This window comes from Hyposmocoma kahamanoa, unplaced genomic scaffold, assembly GCF_003589595.1.
Source record: "Hyposmocoma kahamanoa isolate Upper Pololo Valley unplaced genomic scaffold, ASM358959v1 138, whole genome shotgun sequence".
In the NCBI taxonomy this organism is placed as follows: Eukaryota; Metazoa; Arthropoda; class Insecta; order Lepidoptera; family Cosmopterigidae; genus Hyposmocoma; species Hyposmocoma kahamanoa.
Genome location: NW_020653492.1, coordinates 6,856,848 through 6,880,478, shown reverse-complemented (window position 1 = coordinate 6,880,478; position 23,631 = coordinate 6,856,848). Strand labels below are relative to the sequence as shown.

The 23,631-nt window shown below is 38.5% G+C and overlaps 1 protein-coding gene across 1 annotated transcript in view; it reads right to left on the bottom strand.

Annotated features, from left to right (window-relative positions):
- Positions 1-9,112, bottom strand: part of LOC113240414 (collagen alpha chain CG42342) — a 206,728-nt gene extending 197,616 nt beyond the window's left edge. The window contains exon 1 of the mRNA XM_026477704.1: positions 8,319-9,112. Within this exon, the coding sequence (XP_026333489.1) occupies positions 8,319-8,742 (424 nt within the window). The 5' untranslated portion in view covers positions 8,743-9,112. The remainder of the gene's footprint in view (positions 1-8,318) is intronic.
- Positions 9,113-23,631: the final 14,519 nt, after the last annotated feature.

Here is a 23,631-nt window from a genome sequence, read left to right as displayed (position 1 = left end):
CAGAATATATTTATACGTTACTTAGTAATTTTAATCACTGATTTAATGGTAAGTGTTATAAAGCTATTAAAATAAATCTACGCTAGAAATAAATGCAATTTGGAGCGACTGAAATTAAGCAAACACGCCAAGAGACTCGAAAATGACATTTTACACATACGCCATTTAATTACGGCGGGAATACAAAGATGTTTTCGTCGACTAGTAGATTACAAAAACAATACATCGTATCGTAATACATTCTGTTAATTAACCACAAGCTTTTGTTGCCAGGGCGTCAGTCACCGCCCACGGCGGAGCCCTGGCCACGGCGCGACTAGCGTCTTAAAAACAGGGAATTGATTGAGTCAACAGTACTCACGGGACTTTCTAATTGTCTTCCCTTTCCGAACACCTTTGAAATATTTGTTTGTAAAGTCATCCAGTTGAGTGCTCGTTGAGATTTTATTGAGCTGGCGATGGGTGGCTTAAATTGGCTACCAGGTGGCAAACACGAAATGGTTATTGGCATTTACTTGGAAACTTAAATTATGAAAAGTAAATATATAGAATGGAATAAGATTATATTTTTATTAAAATAAAAGCGTACCAAAGACAATATTCAGAGTTGGCACCATTGCTTATATTATACTAAATACAGTAAAAGTAACCCTTCACTGAGGTATTTTCAGATCTTTCTGCCTTTTTTATAGACGAAGAAAAGAAAGTTGGAAAGAAAAGTAATTTGTTCTAACTTTACTGGGAATAATATAAGCTGCGGGTTGCATTTTATTTCTAGCTGTTGAATGCACTGCATAGTGCCTTGAAGTAGGTATTCTGACATGGTAATATAATAGCAGCGGAAAACTATTCTCGTGCTGGAGGGTGATTTCAATTAGGCGGCGCGGGCGCGGGCAAGTTCGGAGGAATCAATTAGCCCCGCCGCCGTTTTCGTCGCAAGATTCGAATGGTCGTCTCGCAAGGAGCGAGATGCGGCGACTTCTCATCGATACTTTAGTAATTTTATGGTACAAATATGACAACGTATTAAAATTAGACCAGCAATACTTTCGTCTGTTTCTTTCGTCACAGGCGTCAAAAACGTGGAGATCCACGCTATAGCTTAGACTAAGTTGTTCTTTTTTTACATCATCGAATATTTCACTTTTTACATTTTGTGATTGCTTTTTAACAGAAATGAGTATTTATTAAACAAACTTAACGTGTTTAATCAGAAACAGAATTAAATCCACGCTTGGCTCTCCTGCCTTCAAATCCCGACCACAGAGGCCGACCGTAGCGAGCATAACTTAGGGCAAACGGCGCGCAAGATCCCTCCGGGACAGTGCGTTGCCAGTCCCGGGTTCGATCCGGCACTGCGCTGCGGCTAATGAATCGTCTTCATTTGTTCTGTCAACGCGTTTCATTTCACTAACGGTCCATTGCCATTGATTGAGTTCCGATAACTCCGGGGAGACTATTCTTGAACACGCTGTTGAAGTAGAAATTACATATGCTGGGAATAGAGTAAATGTTTTTATACTTTATTGCTACCTACATGCATTGAAAAGTATATATTAGCGTCTAGTACAAAGTTTTGTATAAATATAAGGTTAAGAAGTGTAGGACATGTAGGCTAAAAAGATAGAAAACGCATTACGCTTATCAAATTACACATTTTCCGGGGATCTTTCTCGCGGAATAAATCTCGAATTAATGTCACTGAACGGAATGAAACAGCGGTTCCTTGAACGTTCTTCAATTAAACTCAAAAGGAGGTTTACCAAAAAGCGGCTCACAATTTACTCGATCTTTTTCTTTTTATCCAATTTTTCTGCCTTTGGAGTACAATCGATTTCACTTCGTTACTGTCAATAAATAAGGTTTAATATCGTGCGTTTTTTGATAAATTTGCATGTAAATCACGGGACGACGTCTCTATTGATCGCAAACATTCAATTAGAGCGCGTTTGACCTGCCACCTTTGAAGGCTTTCAACCGTCCAAACACAGAGTTCCTGCTCAAATAGCATTAATAAGGTTTACTTGACGAACACCTTTCTGGAATTCAAAATTGGGGACATGAGAATTTTCAATTAATTAACGCGACTTTTGCAAGATTGATGACGACAATGTGGATTTTGCGAAATGTATGTAGGGTAAGGTTGCGATCAATGGACCAGCGCTTTGATTGAACCACTTCAAAATCTCGTCAACTATTCGTTTTTTGAAATTAAATAACGCACACACTCAACATAGCCCCGCACTAGGGAAACCCTGTGTCGCGGGTGCCATGGACACACACATAGACAACCACAAATTACACCCAAACTCACGAGAGAAATAAATGTAAGCTATACAAACATTTCTCCCGGCCCGGGAATCTAACCTGGAACCTCTGCGTGGCAGTCCGGCATGGTAACCGTTCGGTCACGGAGGCAGTTAAAGTTACTGTACGTTGATTCGGACCAGTAGCTCTATATCCCCCCACCCGACCCCTTTCGCGCCAGGACTGTCTCAGGCTTCGTTGAGGAGAGATGTTCGTCATTGTGTTTCTCGCGCTCCTGTTAGAAAATTCACGTGACATATTTTACCACGTAAGTACATTTCTGTAAGGGTTTTTATTGTAATTTATTTTCAATAATGTTTCTGTATTATCGGAGGTGTCAAATTATTAAATAATATTTAATGTAACATATCATAAATTTTTGTAAATAGCATGTTGGTCAGAAAGCGCCAAATTGCCATCAATGTACCAGTGGTAAGGTCTTTGGTTGGACCGGTCCAATCATGGAAACTTCTTTAAACTTATTTTCATTTATATTTTATATGTTTTAGCATGGCACAAAGAAGACAATATTATGAAGAAGTAAGCAGTGACAAGCTTTAGGTAAAGAAGAAGTGGACTTGAATGAGGCAAGCAAAATGTACGGAGTGCCCGAAGCTACCTTAAAACGAAGATTTGATGATAGAAATGTAAATACTAAAAACGAGAAGCAAATTATAAATCTAAATAATAATATATCACGAATAATATTTTTCAGTTCATATGTCTTATGATAGTTTTAATGAAAAATGTTATGGTACTCCTTGTGTCCAACTTTTCAGGCAAGTTAGCCAGCAATTAATTGGCTAAGTACGGTTGTTACGATTATGGTTATAGCTGATCTCAAAGAATATGGTTGTTCAGAGCTTTATTTAGTTAAATAAACATATGTTCCTTTGTACGAGATTGTTCGTATTTTTCTTATAGTTTCATTAGATAAACTGAGATTTGATATCGCAATCGCAGCCAGTTATAAACGTTATTGTCAAATATCTTATCATAGATATTTTTTACTTAATTCAGATTTGTTTGCTCGAATAGTCCCATTTGAGCTTTGCGCTTATTATTATTAATAATGAAGGCTGACTTAAAGAAATTAACATTACATTTTATTTTCGTTAATTTGATGGCAACTGAGGGGTCCAATTAATGTGACGGGGGTTCAAAGAAGGCAATCGTCACATGTTTTTATTTTTCCGTTTTGTAGAACAATGCTTAATAAAAAGAAGCCTGTAGCAACATCTACGAGTACAAGAATTTAAGACCTTTTTTAAACTTCGAATATTTATCTGTTTACGTTGTGTGATTTACAATTTAGGCTTGTTCAAAATGAAATGGTCGAATAGTAGCAACCTTACTCTATGTTTCCAAGTAGGTGCACAACGTGCGTACGCATATGTACCAGACGTAGTAGGTGGAAATGAACAATCGTGATTCTTGAAGTCCTGAGATACAACGATCCGTCGATTAAGTATCAGAGTGCAATTAGTTTCGGATTGTACAATAAATGATTGTACAATATATCCTGGGACAGTCTACAGCACTATCGTTGAAATGGGCAAGTGGGAGGGAGCCGTGCTATCCACAGCTTGAAAGCAGTTCACGATCGTCCACCAGAGACTGACCTCAAAAGTTTTCGAAGGTCGGCCGAGTTGCAGTTCCGTAGTTTTGAGCGATAAATCGGTGTTTCGCCAAACTCAATTATAAATACACCGCCGGTTTTGGTACAAAGGTTTCGCAAGCCGTTAACTTCCCGTACTTTTGATTAAACATCCGGAGTGTCAGCCACTAGTTTTGCCCTCGCTCGCGTGCGAGTCTCAGATAGAGGAGAAACTGAAATAAACTTCGCTAAATCATTTCACTTCGCAAATACTTGTTTAGGGCGTCTTCACTCGAACAACTTTGTTTATTGAACGTGCCGGGGAATTACACTTCTTCTCAAGTGAACGGATATTTTGGTTATAATATTGCATTTAACTCGTAGGTACGAATTCCGTTTACAATACATCGGATTTGAATTGGCACGAATCCCTCGAAACAAAAACAGTCGATCGCTAATTAATTCTTACTTCCCGAGCTTTGTGTTGTCACCTTAATTCAGTTTCCTGTATTTTACGAATTCCCTCGCAGCTGTTTTAAATCCAAGATTTAATTGTTTTCTCACTACACTTCGATACTCTAAAGATTTAGGAGTAACACTTGAACGTTCTTCAGCCGAGAAGTATACGCATACAAGTTGTCACACGACCCTCCTCGGGAATTTTAAACAATAGACACGCGACTGAAAGGATTACGGCACGCCACATCTACCGCCGCGCGCCGCCGTCGCCGTCGGCCTCGACAAAAAGCTGCAGTAATTAGAGCCGGCGCTTCCAGCCTCCTATCCAGACTTTCATCTATCTATATAGGATGTAATCGTGAAGTGTACCCGGGCGATTATTCCTTAACTTTGAACTTATATTGATAGTACGTTACTTAGTGAATAAAAAGATATCAATTAAAAACAATACTAGAAATATCCAAAATTTTTAAGTTAAATGTTCCCATACATATAATATGACATTCGTACAGAGGCTTTAGTTTCGAAAAACTGCTTTGAATACAAAATGTTGGGTCCGTTCGTTATGCGCCCGGTTTGTTATGCCCCCGATTTTAATAAATTTTGGAACTACATATCTAGTCTATTTGCATTAAGTATTCTTAATAACTAAAATGTTTCTGAATTTAATATAATTTACTCATAATGTGCACGTGTGTTATTACGTGTTTTAGAAAAAATCCGTGCATTTGTATCCTTCATTATATAGTAGATTGTACAACAAGTGCATAAAACGTGTCTTTTTACCCGAGATGAGTATATCCTTAAGTCGAGGGTAATATGGGTTTTATGAACGAGTTATACACTCTGCTTTTCACTTCGATTGCGAGGAAATTAAACAGCAACATTACAAATAAACGATTATTTGATTAAAATTGAATGTAAAATTACAACAATTAGACATATTTAATGTAATGGTTTTTTTATTTTATGCACTAGAGCATAAAATCCTATTTTATGGACTAGGCATAAAATCCTATTTTATGCAGCCTACACCCAGCAAAAATACGAACTTTAAGAGCATGAGAAGTGAGAAGGTACTTTAAGTAAAAAGAAGACGATTTTGCCTGTTCAACGATTGTTAGTATGAAAAGTTTTTTTTCTAATTTCGTAATAAGTATGTAAGTCAATTTGTATACTTGTAATAGTTATAATTTTGTTAAAACTGATATGCATATACTTATGCATTTTTGCTTGAATTGTTATTTACATTAGTCGATTATCAATGTAAAAAAAACAACTATTTTGATGTTGTCTTGTTGTTACTGTATAAATAAAGGAATTAAATAATTGTGACTGGCACTTATTTGATCAAGTGTACAAAAAGTTTTTTATATTAATCAAATTATTTTTGTATACGAGTATTACATACCTTTTCATTTATTTTTTGTTTTTATAAAAGCATTTTAGTACTGGAAAATAGCTTTGAATTATATTTATCGTACTTAACTCAAATCGGGGGCATACACCACGGGGGCATAACGAACGGACTCAAAGGTTTTTACTTACTTAAAAATCGAAATCACTTTATTTTTATTGAATTAAGAGTTTTATTACTTTATTTGTAGCAGTTTCGTTATCTGTAAACTTATTGTTACTTCTTAAAGTAGCCAACTAAAGCGTCTTTACGAATGTAACATTAAATGATATAGAATCGTTGAATGTTAATATTTTGGATATTTCCTGTTTTATTCTAAAAAGTTATTGATGTCATTTTACTCATTATTAGTTTAATACTTTTTGATATTTCTTATATTTACCGAATAATGCCTAGGCACACCTAACGATTACACTCTGTATACACCTTTATGTTATCAACCATTTAAAGGGGGCATTCATTATCCTGCATTGCAGTCCGCCTGGCCATCAGCCGCGTAATACAGGATTATGAATGTAATCGCAGCGTGCAAGCCATCCTGCAATCCTGCAATGCGTCCTGTTTTTTGACATATCTCCTTTGAAATTTTTGACGTATCTCTACTTATGCCATTGTTCCATGCAGGGTGCTATTTATTGTGCGACGAACAAAGTATATTTTCTCAAGGGTTATAGTTTGTATCAAAACCAGTTAGTCAGGTAAAATAGGTAACTCATTTCCAACAACGTTATGTCTTCTAAATCAACACAGTGACGTTAGTAAGTCAACAATCAAAACCACGCGACGAACATAGTCAACGAGTCCATTAAAAGCCAACGATGGTCGCTCACAACTATCCACTATTCTTGACGAGCGTGTTTCGAACAACGTTACCGGAGTGTTGTTGAATATACATCGCAAGATGGTTTAACCAATTAAAATTTAACGTTATAAAAAAATGCAATGGCTTGCGAAATGTGACGCCCGTTCGACAAATTCAACGTTAGGGTGATTGATATAGCCCAAACAAATCGTGCGGGTTGTGCCATGTGCACGCGCCAGTTTTATCGCCTGCACTACCCGCCGCCGCTGCCGCCGCCGCTGCCGCCGCCGCCGACGGTCGGACGTTTATATTTTATTGGCACTCTGATCAGTTCCCACATTCGTTTGTTTTATTGATTGGTCCTGCCTCTAATTCACGGCTTTAATCGCTAACCGAATAGCGACTACCGATCAACACACGGAGAACTCACGAAGAAACCTAATTTTACATATCTAATTCCTTTTAAAACTAGCAAAACAAAAAAGTCTGTCCAAGATTAATGTATTCTCAGAACTATACATGTTTACAGAGATAATAATCCTTCAATAAATCAGTTCCCATAAATAACACAAACCCTCTACATTGAGCGTAGGCATTAATAGCTTTTCTATGTGAACCTTTCAAAAAGCTTTAAATAGAGAGACTTAAAAGGTAAAGTGATCTATTCCTGTTAACTACGAGGTACTGAGCCCTTAAATAAAAGTGTCACCCTCGCGTATTCGCGCCATCCGCCGTTTATCATTTTTTCGATCAGCGCCCCGCTCACACCGTCCTCTCCGCCCCGCTCACCCGCCACAGATAACCGCGGGGTTAGTTGACAGCTTTCAACTCGGGATTAACTTCGTATTGCGGCGGTGCGAAAAAAAAATTAATAGCTTTTTTGATCGGCCCTTGGGACCGCTTTGAAATTTAAGTGCTAGTTATAGCACCAATCTTTTTCGAGATTCATAGTGGTTCAAAATCGACAGATGGCCGATCCTTTTGAAAAGAAATTAAAACAAAGATCGAATTTGAATATTTCCAACGGCCTTTTAAATCCGTCCATCGAATTAGGAAATAATAATGCAGGTACAACAATACAACAATGACAATTTAACATTTTACATAACGTATTTACGCCGTTGTAAATGATACATGATACAAATTTATAGATGGATTATGATAATACCTGTGTTGTTACACTGGCCCTGGGCTGAATAGAATAATTTATCATCCATGTTATTTTCATCTAATCATACACCCTGGTCTGTCTGCAGTGGTCGCATACGTGTATCATTAATGAAACCATCATAATAATAAACAATAAAGGCACCGAACAACTGGAAATACGATTGTCATCGCTCTATCGAACACCGAAGAATTAAGTTTCGAAATAAAAGACAACGCGAAATCTCGTCACGAATAAATACCGAAATCGGAATGTTTTCATCTGACCGTTGGACAAATATTGATAAAAGTTGATCAGTTTAACATTGACAGCGGTACAGATGAAGTAAACACTGCAACCGAGGCTGTTTGCGAGACAAGCAAATTTGTTGGCTCGATTGGAGGCGTATTAAAAGCCAATATTTATGTTTCTTTTGCAAATATCATCTACATATTTGAAATAGATTTGGCGTAATCAACTTTTCTTTAAGTACATACAGTGACCGACTTTTAATCAACATTGTATGACTACTAAACATGTTGATCAAGCACTCTTAACTACAAGTTAGCTAACTAAGCTAGCTACTCACCTGGTGGACATAAGCAGTCTCCGTAGTCCCTGATACTCCGCCGTGGTCTCCAGTAAGTAGGCGGCGGTCTAGCAAGCACCTCGCGGCGCAGCCTCTCCACCAGTGGCTGCTGCGGCTCAAGTACAGCGCTGCGCAGCGCTACGTGCTGCTCTTCTAGCAGAGCCAGCCGCTCCTGCAGGGCTTGCTGTTTGTACAAGCTGTACCCGCTCGAGATCAGGCTCATGGCACACGCACACCACAACACTGCACAGTACACCCACGGGTCCCCCGGACAGCGGTGCTCGCATTTCTCCCATTTTGTCTTCTTCTCTTTTTTATTATCTGTTTTTTCTTCTTTCCTTAAAGGACTCTGGCTCTCCGGAGCCACTTTGGCGCCCGGAGGGGACTTTCCGCCCATCTTCAATATCATGTTCTTCACCCTCATGAGACCGGCCTGAACGCTTCTAGCATCGTTTCCATCGGAACAGTCCAACTTTAATGTCACGCTAAACCCACTCTATATGAATGGAACGATACATTGTAATCACAATTGACTCCGAACGGTCCGACACTTTTAACGTTAAATCAACCTCTATTCCCCCAGATCGAAATTTAGAAACCGTTGGAAAAAGTTGTTAACTCATCATTATCGACGTTATTTATAGTAGTAATGTGCTCAGAAATGAAACTAATCTACGAAATTTATTCTGGACGAATTTAGTTGAGGTGCAGAGGTAGTCAAAGTTGCGATCGTATTTGAGTTCGATATGTTCGCGCGCGCGCGGCGCGAGCACGTGGCGTCTGGTCGGCAGGCGGAGCGCCACTGACTCGCGGTCTCCGCTACGAAATGGATCCGGCGACGGCGAAGCGCGCGCTGCAGCTACGCGCTACACGCCACTCTGACCAGTAAGGAATCCTAATGTCTTGAATTTATGAGTACCTTCCAAACGAAATGAAACTGGGAGCTTTGCCACTTGCGCGTAGGACGAGGACGTACATACATTCATTTGAAAAAAGATTACATTATGAAATCCTCTATTTTATTTAAACAAAAAGGGTGGAAACTAAATTTAAATAAACTTCATAGTTACAATGTCCAATAAGGTGTACACGTTTATCAATAGAACCGATTACTGGGGGTCTTGTAAAACCTGCTGGCAAGAATGGCGCAAATAGTGATACAGGTTCACAATCCCATCAGAACAAGACGACAATAAACTATACTAAGTGTAATAAAGGACCTCCTGATGCGCTGGCATCTTGTAGAATACCTTACGAAGATACAAATAGAAAATTACGCTATCGATCGATTACTAATACACAGAACGTGACTGCATTCCTTCGATTGTAGTTATAGACGATGAGTTATTTGTAGATAGCTTTGTGGTTTTGTGGGAGAAAGTATGTGGTTGGCGTTAAGGGGACACTTACAAAAAGCTGCATTCGAAGCAAGCCAAATTGGGCGACTGCTCGCGCGGAAGAAACGTGACGCGGAGGGGTGACACGACGCTCTGTAATTTAAACTAAACCAAGTGGATAAAACGATCAATAGAGTTATAGAGAACGCACAAGCCCGCGGGCTGAAAATCAGCAGAATAATTCTTAGATCTAATCCTGGATGTCTGCAAATGAAACTTTTTTATTGATTTTTTACCATCAAAGCAAAATAAATCCTATTCTCTGTTCAAACTACACTAAAGATAGCTGTAAGAACAACTACGTAAGAATTTATGAGAAAGATATCGAAACGAAATAGATTATCATTTTAATTTGAAAACAAAATAGTAAGACACGAGAGTCGCCGGCTGGACTCGCTCCAAAGATGTGTATCAACATTAATTAAATTTGTACGTAATAAAAAAGCGGAGATGTTTTTTAAACGTTAGAGCCTATTAATCTCTTTAATAGAGTCATTAAAAACCGAGCGGCAGCCGCAAGCGCCGCCTGCACAAAAACTTACGTCCCTTATAACCGTAACTACGCCGCCGCCGCCAGATGATAGTGGGCTTTATAATAAACCACTCATAATAAAATCAAAAGATAACTCTGATAACCACCCGTCACACGCCAAAGCAATGCACGTCGAACCACTAACGCTTCTCGTGATCGACGTCGTAATAGCTGTTTCATTATTTTGTTCAAGCTATTTACGGTCGACTTAATGTTACGACTACGTAATTGGTATTCATAAAAGTTTAAGCGGCACTAAATACTAAATATTTACAAGATAGCTGAAGATTAAGTGCAGCTGGAAGTTGGAGGGAGGAGGGTCGACGGCGGAGGGGTCGCCTTCATTAATATGTTAAAACCTCCCGAAAGCGGTTCATTGGCGACGCAATCTGCAGCCATCCGCGCGCCGACAAATGACTGCAATTAAAACTAGATTGTCGTTATTTAGCAGCGGCCGGCGGTGAGGCGCGGGGCGCGGGGCGCAGGGGCAAGCGCATAGGCGATCCATCTCGGCGCCCACACTTGTTTAAATTTAATTTAAACTTTCCTACTACGTCAAGTGCACGGTTAGCTCCCTCTGACAGCTCAGTTTTTCTCATTTAATTCACTGCACACTTAAATAATTGAGGGAGAGTGAGATCTTCATTTTCCCCTAAACTCGAAAAGTTTTAAGAAACTAAAAGTTTGATAATAATTACGGAAGACGACGAGTGGCAAGGGAAATTTGCGGCGCTGGACCGCCGCCGCCGTTACGTCGTCGCTGTGCTTTTACTCATTCGCGATTTCGACGTTCGCTTTAACAACCATTAAACTTTACTCGTGCCTGGGAAATATTAAAGCAGGCTCTGCGTTCTGCTAACGTTAGGGCGAGTGGCAAAACGTCGGAATAAACCAAAGGTTCCCCAACACTGCGGGCAGGAACGTAAACAGCGCAGTGGCGAAGCGAAAGTGAAATATTCAGAGCAGTTTCGTTATCGAATCGTGAGCGTTGTTTGCCGTCGCGGGGAAAAGTTGTCGGGGTGTAAATTGAGCTACTTCCTCCATTTTATGAATTGTCGACGGCGTCGGCAGTTCACCAACTTGCGCCCGCGCCCTCGCGTCCGCCTTGACTGCTGTAGTTTAGAACGTTAATAAATATCGAAAACAAAAGATATATAATATTTGATATATTGCAATGGGACTCCTTTTTGAAAGTATAGTAATTTTAATTTTTCCTACTTAATGCGTTACACCTAAAATACTGCAAAATATGTGCTTGCAAAACTTATAAAGTTGTCGGTTGTTGAAGAAACAGGTTGTAACAGTCACATCCGTCATAAAGCACTAGCACCTAATTTATAAATCAGAGTGAGTATGCAAATAAACACGCACCACTTAGAAGGACTGCTGCCATCTGAATTTCAAATGGGTGCCCTCGTAGCATAACCCTTCAAATTGGTCTGCGTTGCACGACTTGACCAACTACGGCTATCACGAATACTGGAAACTATGACTTCAACACTAGTATGTGACTGAGAGTCGTATTCCAGAACTCTACTCAATACTCAAGTCAGGACTTGAGTATTGCAGTGAGCACTGAAAATCATACTCAAGTCCTTGCCATTAGGGTCGTATTTCCAGTGCTTGAAATCATACTCAAGTCTGCTCAAATCCTGCCTTAACCATTAAGTAGAGTTCTGGAATACGACCCTTAGACTTGCCCAGTTGTTTTCGTGCGATTCCACCGAAGTTCGCGGGAGTTTGTGTATAGCTGTTCATGTAGGCTTGTTTGCGAACAGTGATTATGGGCGATCCCTTTGAGAGTCAAAACAAACAAATTGTATGAACACCGATAGACAGACGACAAAAACAATTTACGCTTGTAATTTAGCTGATCGTCATGTCCTAATTGTAAATTTTTATTTCGTGTAGAAGAAAGGTGTGAAATGTCTAGTATCATAATTCTCACAGCTCATAAACGTGTGCAATAACATAAAATGAAATTAAGGTGTTAATCGTGCAATTGATCGATGGGCATTTGCTGTATTATGTAAATAGTTTGGAGGTAAAACAATCGAAACTCAGCGTGAGGTCAAACCATAATAAAGACATCGATGCTACAACCAGGGGAAGGTTTCGGGTAACCACCATAAATCACAAACGCGTCTTGTTGACAGTACAAGTCGAGAGGAACAAGATGCAACTTTCAAACTTTCACATGCCCAGTTTTTTCATAATTATTACAGATTAGAACAGTCTTTTGTGGTACGTTGCGAGTATTGGTTCTGTTAATTCCACGCAGAAATTAAGAAATTTTAAACGGTCTACTTCAGTAAATCTTCATTATCATTATGGATCCACTACATATTATGTTTTACGGCTAGACAAGGGTTACGGACCTTCGACATACAAGTTTCACCAATTTTTTTTTACTTTGCAGTAAGGGAGAAGTATTACTTTAAATTTTTATTGAATTGATATTCAATTATTTTTTATGAAATTACTCCACTAGTTTGTTACAATTATTAACACAAATTTTCGAATATTCGATTTCGATTTCGATTTTCGAATCGGCCGGATCGAAGGATTTTTTCTGAGTGTTCGATCTTTATATTCATAATTATAACAGAGAAGTATTACTATTAAACATTCACAAATGTACGTAACTTAAAAATTAAAGTCAAAAGATACATGCCGCCAAAGGGATTCGATTTGTTAACCTTTCAATTGTGAAGAAACCGATTTCCCACCGAGCTACCACTGCTCACATGCTAAAGAAAATACTCAAGAATGAAGATGGTGGATGGTAGGAATGCAAGTTGTTTAAAAAACAAGCCGCAGGTACGCCATGAGTCGTGACTGGTGTGGAGCAGAGTGAGTTTCTGACGAACGATTGAAATGTTTACGACTAGTTTTGTAAGGTTGGCTGCAGGGAAAGACGTTGGGCCTTGAAAACAATCAGCAATAACGTCTCTGCTGCTATAATTTACTTACACCCGATGGAGTAGACAATGAAAATCTGATTATAGGGGAAACACTTTACAAATCCAGCTATTTGAATAATTATTTTGGTTGTGTTCAAGATTATCTTTAAATTATTCTTTTACAGCTATCTGTCAGTGCGATATCTACAACTCACTTTTAATTTGTATGCAGTTTGCCTGCTTCTCGTGTTTCTCGGGGCCACCGAGTAATGCGTGAGTCGTGCCGTGAACTGCAGCTGTACCGCCTCTTGCGTCGTCTTAATGACTTAATTCTCGATGCCTAATACGGGAGAACACGAAAAAGTAGTAACCATTTATCACCGTACAATTGTTACTTTGGCATCCCTCGAGAATTAAGAAAGTGCATGAGGAGAAAGCTGTAGACTTATTAGAGTTTACGATTGCGCGTGCGATACTCCTATTTATTGACAGAATTAGTTGACTTTTTGATGCCACATTTCAACGTGTCACATACATTAATGGTGATTCGGAGGGGTTTGAGAGTCGAGATGCAAACGTTTGTAAGAATTTTTAACTTGTATGTTAATAAGATTTACGTATAGAGCCATAGTTATCTAATTTTGTATTCAGTAGATAATTTGAGGCGAATGTCCCAAAACAAAAGACGGAACAACCGCGGAGCTGGGTTCCCGCGAAGTTGGGACAAATTATGAAACCGCATCGCAGTGTGTGCTTAGGCCTGTAGAGGCCTATTGTAGATTACGCCAGTGTAGTTGGACTTTAGGTGATTTATTGTTTGCCTTGCATTTGCATAATATTACAAGACTTATATACACTTATGAATTTTATGTAAAATCGAGTATAAACATATTAAAAGCGAAATAAAAAAATAGGTGAGAAATAGCTCATATTGAAGAACAGGCGTATGATTTTGTGGGAGGGTACTAAATTACCAATGAAAGAGAGCAAGACTGTTCTGTATCCACTTCGTTATTACAGCTTAACTGCCTCCGTGGCCGAACGGTTACCATGCCGGACTGCCTTGCAGAGATCCTGGGTTCGATTCCCAGGCCGGGAGAAATGTGTGTATGGCCTGTATTTATTTATCTCATGGGTTTGGGTGTAATTTGTGGCTGCCTATATATGTGTCCATGGCACCCGTGACACAGGGTTTCCCTAGTGCGGGGCTATGTTGGGTGTGTGCGTTATTATTACTGCATTACTACTATTACAGTAAAATAACAATAATAAGAATAATAACGCGCACAAACTCATAGCCACGCACTAGGGAAACCGTGTATCGCGAGTGCCGTGGACACACACATAGACAACCACAAATTACACCCAAACTCGCGAGAGAAATAAATGTAAGCCATACAATTATATCTGTCGGTCCGGGAATCGAACCCAGGGCCTCTGCGTGGCAGTCCAGCATGGTAACCGTTCGGCCATGGTGGCAGTTTATATATTCATACAGTTGTGCAAAGCTATTTTAGAATTAACATAATTAGCAATAAAAATTTAAGAACATCAAAATTCCAATATAAAATTGAAGTACTTTCATGTTGGGAAGAACATCTTGTGACGCATTTATTGCATATCTAAATTTGATTACAAATATTATTATAAAGTTGCTTCTGCAAAATTATTCAGAGTTCAAAATCAATCTCAATTTCCTTAGAATTACGAAAAATCGCCTTGAAACATTTAATTATACCTAGATGTAATCTAATATAACTAATCATGATCCTACAACAATTTTTCTTGCAATTCTATTTTGAATCACAAGCATTTGGCATCGTCGTCGTCGCGTTTCAAAACTTTAGCTACCCTCAGTTGCCTTTGCCACTTTAGTTATCACCGTACACCAACACGTACTCGGTAGTTGCCACTTTAGGGCGCGCGGCTTGGGGACTTTAACTGTTTAAAGGGTGTTACGTCTTCACACATAATTTTAACCGTTGTTTTAGTTTTAAGGACTTGCCTTAAGTTTGGGGCTGAAATTTACTGTGCTTAATTATGTGAACTGTGGAAAGTGGCTGTATTTTAAGGACGACATTAAAATGTCCTTGGAAACTTATATGATTTCATTGAAGGTACAATTTTTGCAACTACATACCGCTCAGCAGACGGAATTAGATTAAAATTTGGGGTGAATTTTCAACAAAAAACGAGAAAGAAAAAGAACACATTTTTCTAATATCGGGTTTGAAAATATTTGTAATAACTCTCGAAGAAGCAATCGAAGTGCATGCTCAGATTAAACAATATTCGCTCGCGGCGCGGGTTTGTGTGCCAAATTAATCTGATGGCAGAATATGAGATTTATTCGATTACTTCGCTATAAACAGTCTCCAGCCATCGCTGTACGTTAACTCGGTTTATTGCTGCTCACTGAATTAACGATCCACGACTTGATTACGTATTTCGCTTATTAACAACAAAAGAGACCGCTCGCGATCTTCGCCGCCGACAACTTATAACCCGGCCTTCGTTTTGAGTGTTATTAATGAAACACCAGCAGGGAAGAGGATTTCAGTACATGTAGCATGAAAGGCCATAATAGCAACCCTGACGTAAATGTGTATTAAAAAGAAAATTAATCAAGATAAGGTTGCAAAGGGCCAGCCGGTATTAGCGCGGGTCCGGCGGCGGCGGGCGCGTATCGCGCTACGCTTTGTTCGCACTCATTCAGCTGTGTAAAGAGATACAGCTCCCCTGTTTCGTTTATATCGTGTTGTTTATGTTTCTCTCTCCCACCACATAAATTGGTTTCATTTTGGGACCCGTTTCCTTGACACGTTCGCCCGTGCAATGTTCGTAGCGGTGGGTAGCATTCAACAAGTTTAATATCGGAGACAATAAGGAAGTGCTCGCAGGTCGTGGCGCGACAGTGATGAATAAAGCTGCTAAGGTAGCAAATAACAAATGTCATAGGAAGATGGCAAATCCGAGTCAGATAGTGGGTGATGCGATTTAGCGAACGGCTGCTCGAGCTAGGGGCGGCGTTTCCGACCATTTATTTCCCGTTTGATCTCAGAGGAATTTCTTTTATCAGCTCCCTCATTCATGTGAGACTGAGGCTTTCTTGCGGATGTTCGCCCCGCAATTTATTATGAAGTTTTAAATGGGAAAAAAGATGATTCGAACCATTTTATTGATGGCGGAGCTCATTCCAAGTTAGCGAGCGACCATTGCTTTTGTGAATGGTTCTTTTATGTTGCTAGACTTACAAAAATACTTTTGAAAAGATTTCTAAATCGGCTGTCTGCGAGCGTATCGCTGTAATTTACTTTGCCAATATTTGGCCTGCTCCCGCCGCACCCGCGCCGCCGCTCTCCGCCACCCTCCTACACACGAGCCCGAAGTTTGCCGTCAGATCGAGTGCGGTTTATCAAATTCAAATTAAGCATGTTAATGATTTTCAGGTGTAGTCAATGACATTTGGATAGGTGGTTGTGGAATATTCTATTGCTAGCATACCCAACATCCTCAAAAATATAAACAAACATCACTTTGTTGACAAATAATACAAAATAGCCGCCACTATAAGTCCTATTAAATTGCGCCGTCCACTGTAACAGTCTTCGTTGTTATGTCCTCGCGTCTCAGTACGCATTCTGGAGTCTATATAATTCGGCACCATTGGCAAGAAGCGACGACGCGCAACTTCCCTTGTCTTGATAACTGCCGTAAACTCATCCATTGCATGTTTCGGGCATAACGAGATCTTAGCGTTGCGTTCGTGTAACAGGGGGTTTTTGGGGGGTACTTGCATCTATATTGCCAATTGGAGGCTGTCTATAATAGGGCAAATACTGTCACAGGAAAAAAGATAATAATCTACACGACAACAGCCTTTATCGTCCGTCCAAAGATTGACTGACACCTTTTCATATTTGGACTACATTTGACAGAATAGAACGTAACTAACTATACATATGCAAAACAATTTCAAAGCAATTTCTTGTATCCAGCCATACATACATAACCGAGGGCGTTGTTGATAGGCTATTTGACGAACGAGGTAACGTTTCCGCTAGAGGCCTCTTCCCTTGACGCATGTTCCAGTGGCGTTCAAGAACGTTCAAGGGTTTTCCTGTACAAGTCCCTTATTCGACATAACGAATCTATCGGATACGATATCATTTCTTGGAAGCAGCAAGTTATATTGATTGATATCGCATTACACGAACATTATACTTAAATTATCAGTCAATACTAAGACACAAAAATATTATATTATTTAAGTGAAGATTGTTTATGATTTCATATAATGGTCGGAAAATCATATTTTTGAATAACAAAAAGACAGAACATGTCTTACTGGTTACACATACGAGCTGAGCAGGCGAAACACCGCGCCCTAAGATAAACAAAGACCGAAGGGAAATTGAGACGTTTGTCTTAAATCTACATTACAAACAGGCCGGGCCGTATTACCCGATACTCTTCTATTTGTTTGCACTGTATAATATGCCCAGCAATATATCTGTCTATACTTAGATCATCTATAGTGTTGTTAAACAAAAGGTAACGGAATTACACGTAAGTAACAATAATTTGAAATATTCGATTTGAGTCCTAACTAGAAAGATCTATTCAATCACAAGTCACAATTCAAATTATTTCAAAATGCAATGAATATGAATGCAACAAGCCCGTTTCATCATTACACACCCACCACCAGAGCAGGAGCAAACAAAACAATGTAACGCACAGGTCAAAACACGACAAACGAACTCGGCCAACAATCAGATATAGACAGTCAAAAGACGAAAAACAGACGCAGCGATGTAATGGAATTTATCGGAGCGCGAGTTGAGCGATTCGATCGGACAGATACGGCACGCACTCCCGTACTGAGTTACAAACTTCATAATGCTATTGTACCAACTCTGAGCCAATACCTAATGTATGATAATAGCGCCCTCAAGCCCGAAATGATATCTTGGTGATTAGCGCCAGTGTGCTTCCCAGACCGCCGGCTGTCACTGCGTCTTTTAAAGGGTCTTGCGACCTCAAAGAGCCTTAAAGACCTCGAACGGCTTCTTCGGATGAGACAATTTGAATAAATTTATAACGTGTTTGCAGACGCTACAGCTTTGATGTGAATTAATTACTGTTTTGGGTGTCTTTGTTCTAAATCTACATTCAGAATTTTACTATACAGTAAAATATTTTATTATTATTAGAGAGTATTTGAATATTTATTTAGTTGTACCAGTAGGTTTAGAATACCTATATAAAAGACTAGCATAGTTGTACTCGTTACATTGATGTTACCAGTTATATTTGATACTTTTTATTTAGAAATTTGAAGTTGGGCTAATAAAAAAAAGGCGTAAAACATGCGCATAGTAATGATAACTAATTAAACAAATAATTGTTACCTTAAAAAAATTTAAAAAATTCAAAACATAATGGCCAACTTGGCGATTCCGCATGGAAATCTATATTTCAGACTTTTAATTTTCAAATATATATATTTCGTACATATCATGACGGATTCTATTTTCTTTGTGACAGAAATATATTAAAATTCTCGTTTATAGAAATTAATATTACTTACGTTGATTTGGCGACATTGCTAGACGCAGTGGTGGTGGCAGACGACAAATTGTGTCGCTAACGAGACACCACTATCTGACACCGACCATTAGAAATAAATTTATGAGCTCGGATTAGTCGTACAGTCGACTAAACAACTGTTTCAAATTGAGAGATAGAAATAAGAGTTAATCGGACGGAGTTAGATAAATCACCGACAGAGTACGATAAGAACCACAATGCAGGTACACAAACATCTTTCTTAATAACATACATATGTACATGTATCATCTAGCACTAATGTCTTACCTGTCACTGTGAAAAATGTCACTATACTTTCAGGCTTCGCAGTCAATCTACGTAGGCATTATTGTCTTTTACAAAATTATCAAATTTAGTCACTTCCGAAGTAAACTGTACGGCAGACACCCGCATCCGAATCCACGGTCCGCGACCACCATGCGATGCTTATCGCTGATTTGTCTACACTATAATATATCTGTTCATAAACTACACGCACCAAACTATCGCATACAATAGAATTGCCTCGCGTTAAATCGAACAACACCCCGCACGCTCGTGGAATACATAACGAGACCACAACTGATTTGATTGGTTGGTGGTAGGCTTTAGAATTTTAATCCCTTAGGAGTGTCAAGACTGTTTGTAACTTAATTGAAATGACATACACTTTCCCAATCACTACCACTAGATAGATTTTACATTTTATTGGTAAATATGTATATCGCATGTTACCCGAGCGAGTAACGAAATTCTTAAAGCAAACGCGGCAACGTTTGTACGTAGAACGTCGAATCGTAGATTTAATAAAAATTTGAATAAAAATTTAAAATACGTCACTTGTTGTTATAAAAAAAAATATTTGTTTCTCCATGGATAATGAAGGACACGTAAAAAAAATTGCGTGAATGTGTAGATGACAGTAATTTCCAGTGTTAGAATGAATAATTGAATATCTGTAGAAGTTTTTAGGTAAGTAGAATTAACGATTTAAATGAACCTCATAAGTTGCCTTTGTAAGGCAAATAAAATTTTCTTGAAGGAGTTAATTAAATAAGCAGCTAAATTTTAACTAAGCCAAATGAAGTTTTGATAGTGAAATAATATTAATGGAGTGGAAAATCATAAACCCGTCTTGATAAAAGTTGAATTCATGCCATTCGAATGTACGATACATTGGCCGAATGGCCGGGTGGCCCCAGGAATTTAACTCGGGCGGCACTCACAGCACAGTTTCATGGTGGCTATAGTGCATTCAATGCGGTATGGCTATGTGGCACTGAGAACAAAGTAAGTACAATATAAGTAAGTAGAAGTGAGAATTAGAAACAAGGTTAAAGTTTTTGAAATACATTATTATGATCATCTCAGAGTGCACGACAAAAGAACAATCAAAACAAAAAGTACGAAAAAAGTAAAACAAACAGTAGGACAAACACAGAGCTACCGGACCCAAAAGTAAATGCAGTTTGAACTAAAAGTTTGATACTAAATACTCGAATAAGGACAATAGCAGAGGGTGCGTCACCGCTTCACTTTGTCTTTATTTTGCGCCATAAACGAGAGATGGTCTACGGTCGGCACTAAATTAACATACTACATTAACGCAGTGTTCGCTGCAAAATTAAAGAATAAAGTTGCTATAGTGAATTTGCTTCGGGCTCCATGCGAGCCAGCCGCGCGCGTGTGTGTTGCTGGTTTCATAAGCCAAGCTCAAACATTAATATATGGTTAGTTACTGAATTGCAGAAAGTGTTGCAGGAAATTTAATTTTTACTCTATTTAACTGTATTTCAGACTACTCCGTAAGAGGGAAGCGAAAATACGTCAAGTTTTGCTTGCTGAATACTAGCGTAGTTTATTTGTGGAACTTTGCTATTGAAATTTTCAGAGAATTATCGGCTTGAATATTATTTGTTATATTAGCTTTGTAACTAAACCTGCTTATTGCTCAGCTCGGCAATATCCTGCGCTAACCGAATCTATTTGCTCGCAGATTCTATTAATACCTTGCATGATTTCTAGCAACGTACGCACGGTAATTCCCGACGCTATCCTACAGTAATACAGGCAGTTCTCAAACGGTGATGGCGATCATTTGTATAGATGCTCCAAACAAAACCTTATCGAACAAACTGCGACTCTAAGAGCCGCACTTAAAGCTAAATTTACCTCATAAAACTGTAATAGTCGGCTAAAGCAACAATGAGCTAGCGAATAGGGAACGGAAGCGACCGATATATCTTGATCTCCAGCATTCGCAGCATTTCTTCGGTACCATCGATCAGAGAAACTGATCGAATAGGGGAAGAGATTCTTGAAGAGTTGGTATGGATATTGTAAAGCTGTAATTGTATGTAATTTGTGTGTACAGTTTGGCGAATAGCGTTGTTAGATAGGATCGCACGGAATGCACAAGACGTGGTGACGTTTTTTGACAAAAAGAAATTAGGTAATCGCGAACATTGGTTCAAAACCTAAGCACTCAAAATGAAAGTACTTTTATTCTGTATGTTTCGACGCCTACATTCATGGAACATTATTGGTTAGTTCCACTTGCTGGACAAATAACTTTTATTCGAAGAACGCTTCAATAATACGTGGTAAAATAACGCGGACGTTGATTTAAACGTGGTTAGATATATTACACCAGCACTGTTCGAGATTAATTATTGGTTATATCGGCTCACCATATAATTTTGTCTGTTCATTGGCTCAATACACCTCCAACAAAATAGACTTTGTTGACATCGCTAAACAAAATGTGATATTATATATGCCCGTGTAAGAACACGCATAATAATTTTTTATGTGATTGAAGAATGAAGGGCATTGAAACAGGCATAAGACATTTGGAGAGCTTACACACAAATTTTCGTATAGAAAAGGTCCAAAGTAAGTAAAGTGTTCGCGAAATATCAAAACTCCGTTAGAACAATGGCCAAAACACCCTAATCAATTAATGAATCGCTACAAAAGGCGTGACGTCACTCCGCTGTCCCTTTGACAAACTTCTATCAGAGGCTTTATCGTGACTTTTGCAAATTAAGCTCATTAAGGGGCCTGCCAAGTTGGCCTGCATTCTTTGGTTTACTCCCGGAGTCCATAGACGTCGGCAAAAGTTGGTGAAACTATTTTTTGTTCCAAGTTGGGGAGTTACTGAGAATGTTAATGGTAGCTAGTCTAGCGGTACGCGTAATAATTTGACCAGTGCAGTTCTGGAGTAGTATTAACTTCTGAATAAGTATTTATTAGAATCGTCTTCAAGTTTTAGTGTTGCTTCTTCGTGTTTGACAACATTATGGAAACTTTCAGGAACTTAATTTTAAAAATCTGTGAACCCAACCTGCTTACCTTGTTGCTCGCGTGTTACGCGGCTAATGTCCCGCTCCTTTGAAAACGACTTCCTATTAGTTACAAAACGAACCTCCGAAACTCACCTGAACTTCTGCTTTGAGCGAAAACAAAGTTATGGGTTGCTATATAAGCACCAACTACGAAATAATGACGGCTCTGAACCAATAAACATTTGTAGATCTATAATAAGGTTGCTTTTAATAACGACTATTGTACCGTTGTGGCGAACAAATTTTTAACGACTCTACTACATTACCGTTTCGCAAATGTTTCGTGTCAATAGATGAACCCTATATTAATACCTATTTACTAGACGTGATTCTAAAGAAGAAATCAAAATTAAAAAAGAAAATATCATGTAAAAGTCTGTAATTAGGCACAATCATAGGTATTTGTTACAAAATTCCGTAAACGATTTTTAATACAGAATAAAAGTAATTGCTAAATTTCACAGACGGTCGTAAACGTCAAAACAACTCAAGCATTCATGAGCATAAAACGGTTCACAAATAATACCCCTTTAAATTTATTATTACAAGAAAGAATACTCGATACCTGTAAAGCCTGTAAATAATTTATGACACAGCGGACGAAAACATTCCTTTAAGTGCACACTTTAAGTAGAGTTCGTATTTCACTTTCAAAAAGTCACAATTATATAGTTAGATACGAATCAACAAATTAACTTTTAACCGTGTAATATATCATTACAAGTTCCTGTTTAACGTCTATTAATTGAACATTTAAAAAATCCAACGCTGTTGTGCTTACTATTCATAAGTGATAAATATCTCGTCTCTCTAATCCTAAAGGCAAAATTTCAAGTAAGTAAGATTTGAAGCAAATAGTTTGATGTTAGTCTGTTTGCCCTCTAGCCATCCATAAAGAATCAGTCTCGTAAGATTATAAAACGTGTTTATGACGACGCGAACATCGCCGCACGCAAATATGAATGGAAATGACAGATTTCTTCAAACTCTAAGAATCTTCTTATGCACTACGGAAACTTTAACGGCGTTTTTACATCCCTGAGCGACGTTTGACTGTAGGAGTTTTATTACGAATTCTCTTTTACAAAGCACTATTTCTGTTCACGTTAATAGTCTTATTTATTTTCCTTTAATTTCCTAGGAACACTACACATAACACCCAAGAAGATAATTCTTTGGATTATTGTAGTTCACATTAATATTGAAAATAAGTATGATGCCTATTAAAATATGCAAATGTCTTAATCAGTTAAATCGGTTTCTTTTTCCAATATAACTACCGTTTTCCATAACAACATCTCCCAAAAATTAAAAACGTGTTGTAATCTCATCCCACAGAACTATTTTCGATTTATCATTACCATCCAAAACACCAGTAAATCTGATATCATTACCAGTCATTAAGCCCACTTGGACCAAAACGTGTCGTGCTGGTATCCACAACGCATACACTACTGGCTTTATAATGTTCTTCATTAACCAGACACGTCATTACCATTCCGGCTCATAAACATTTCTGGATAATATATTTTTTATATTAAA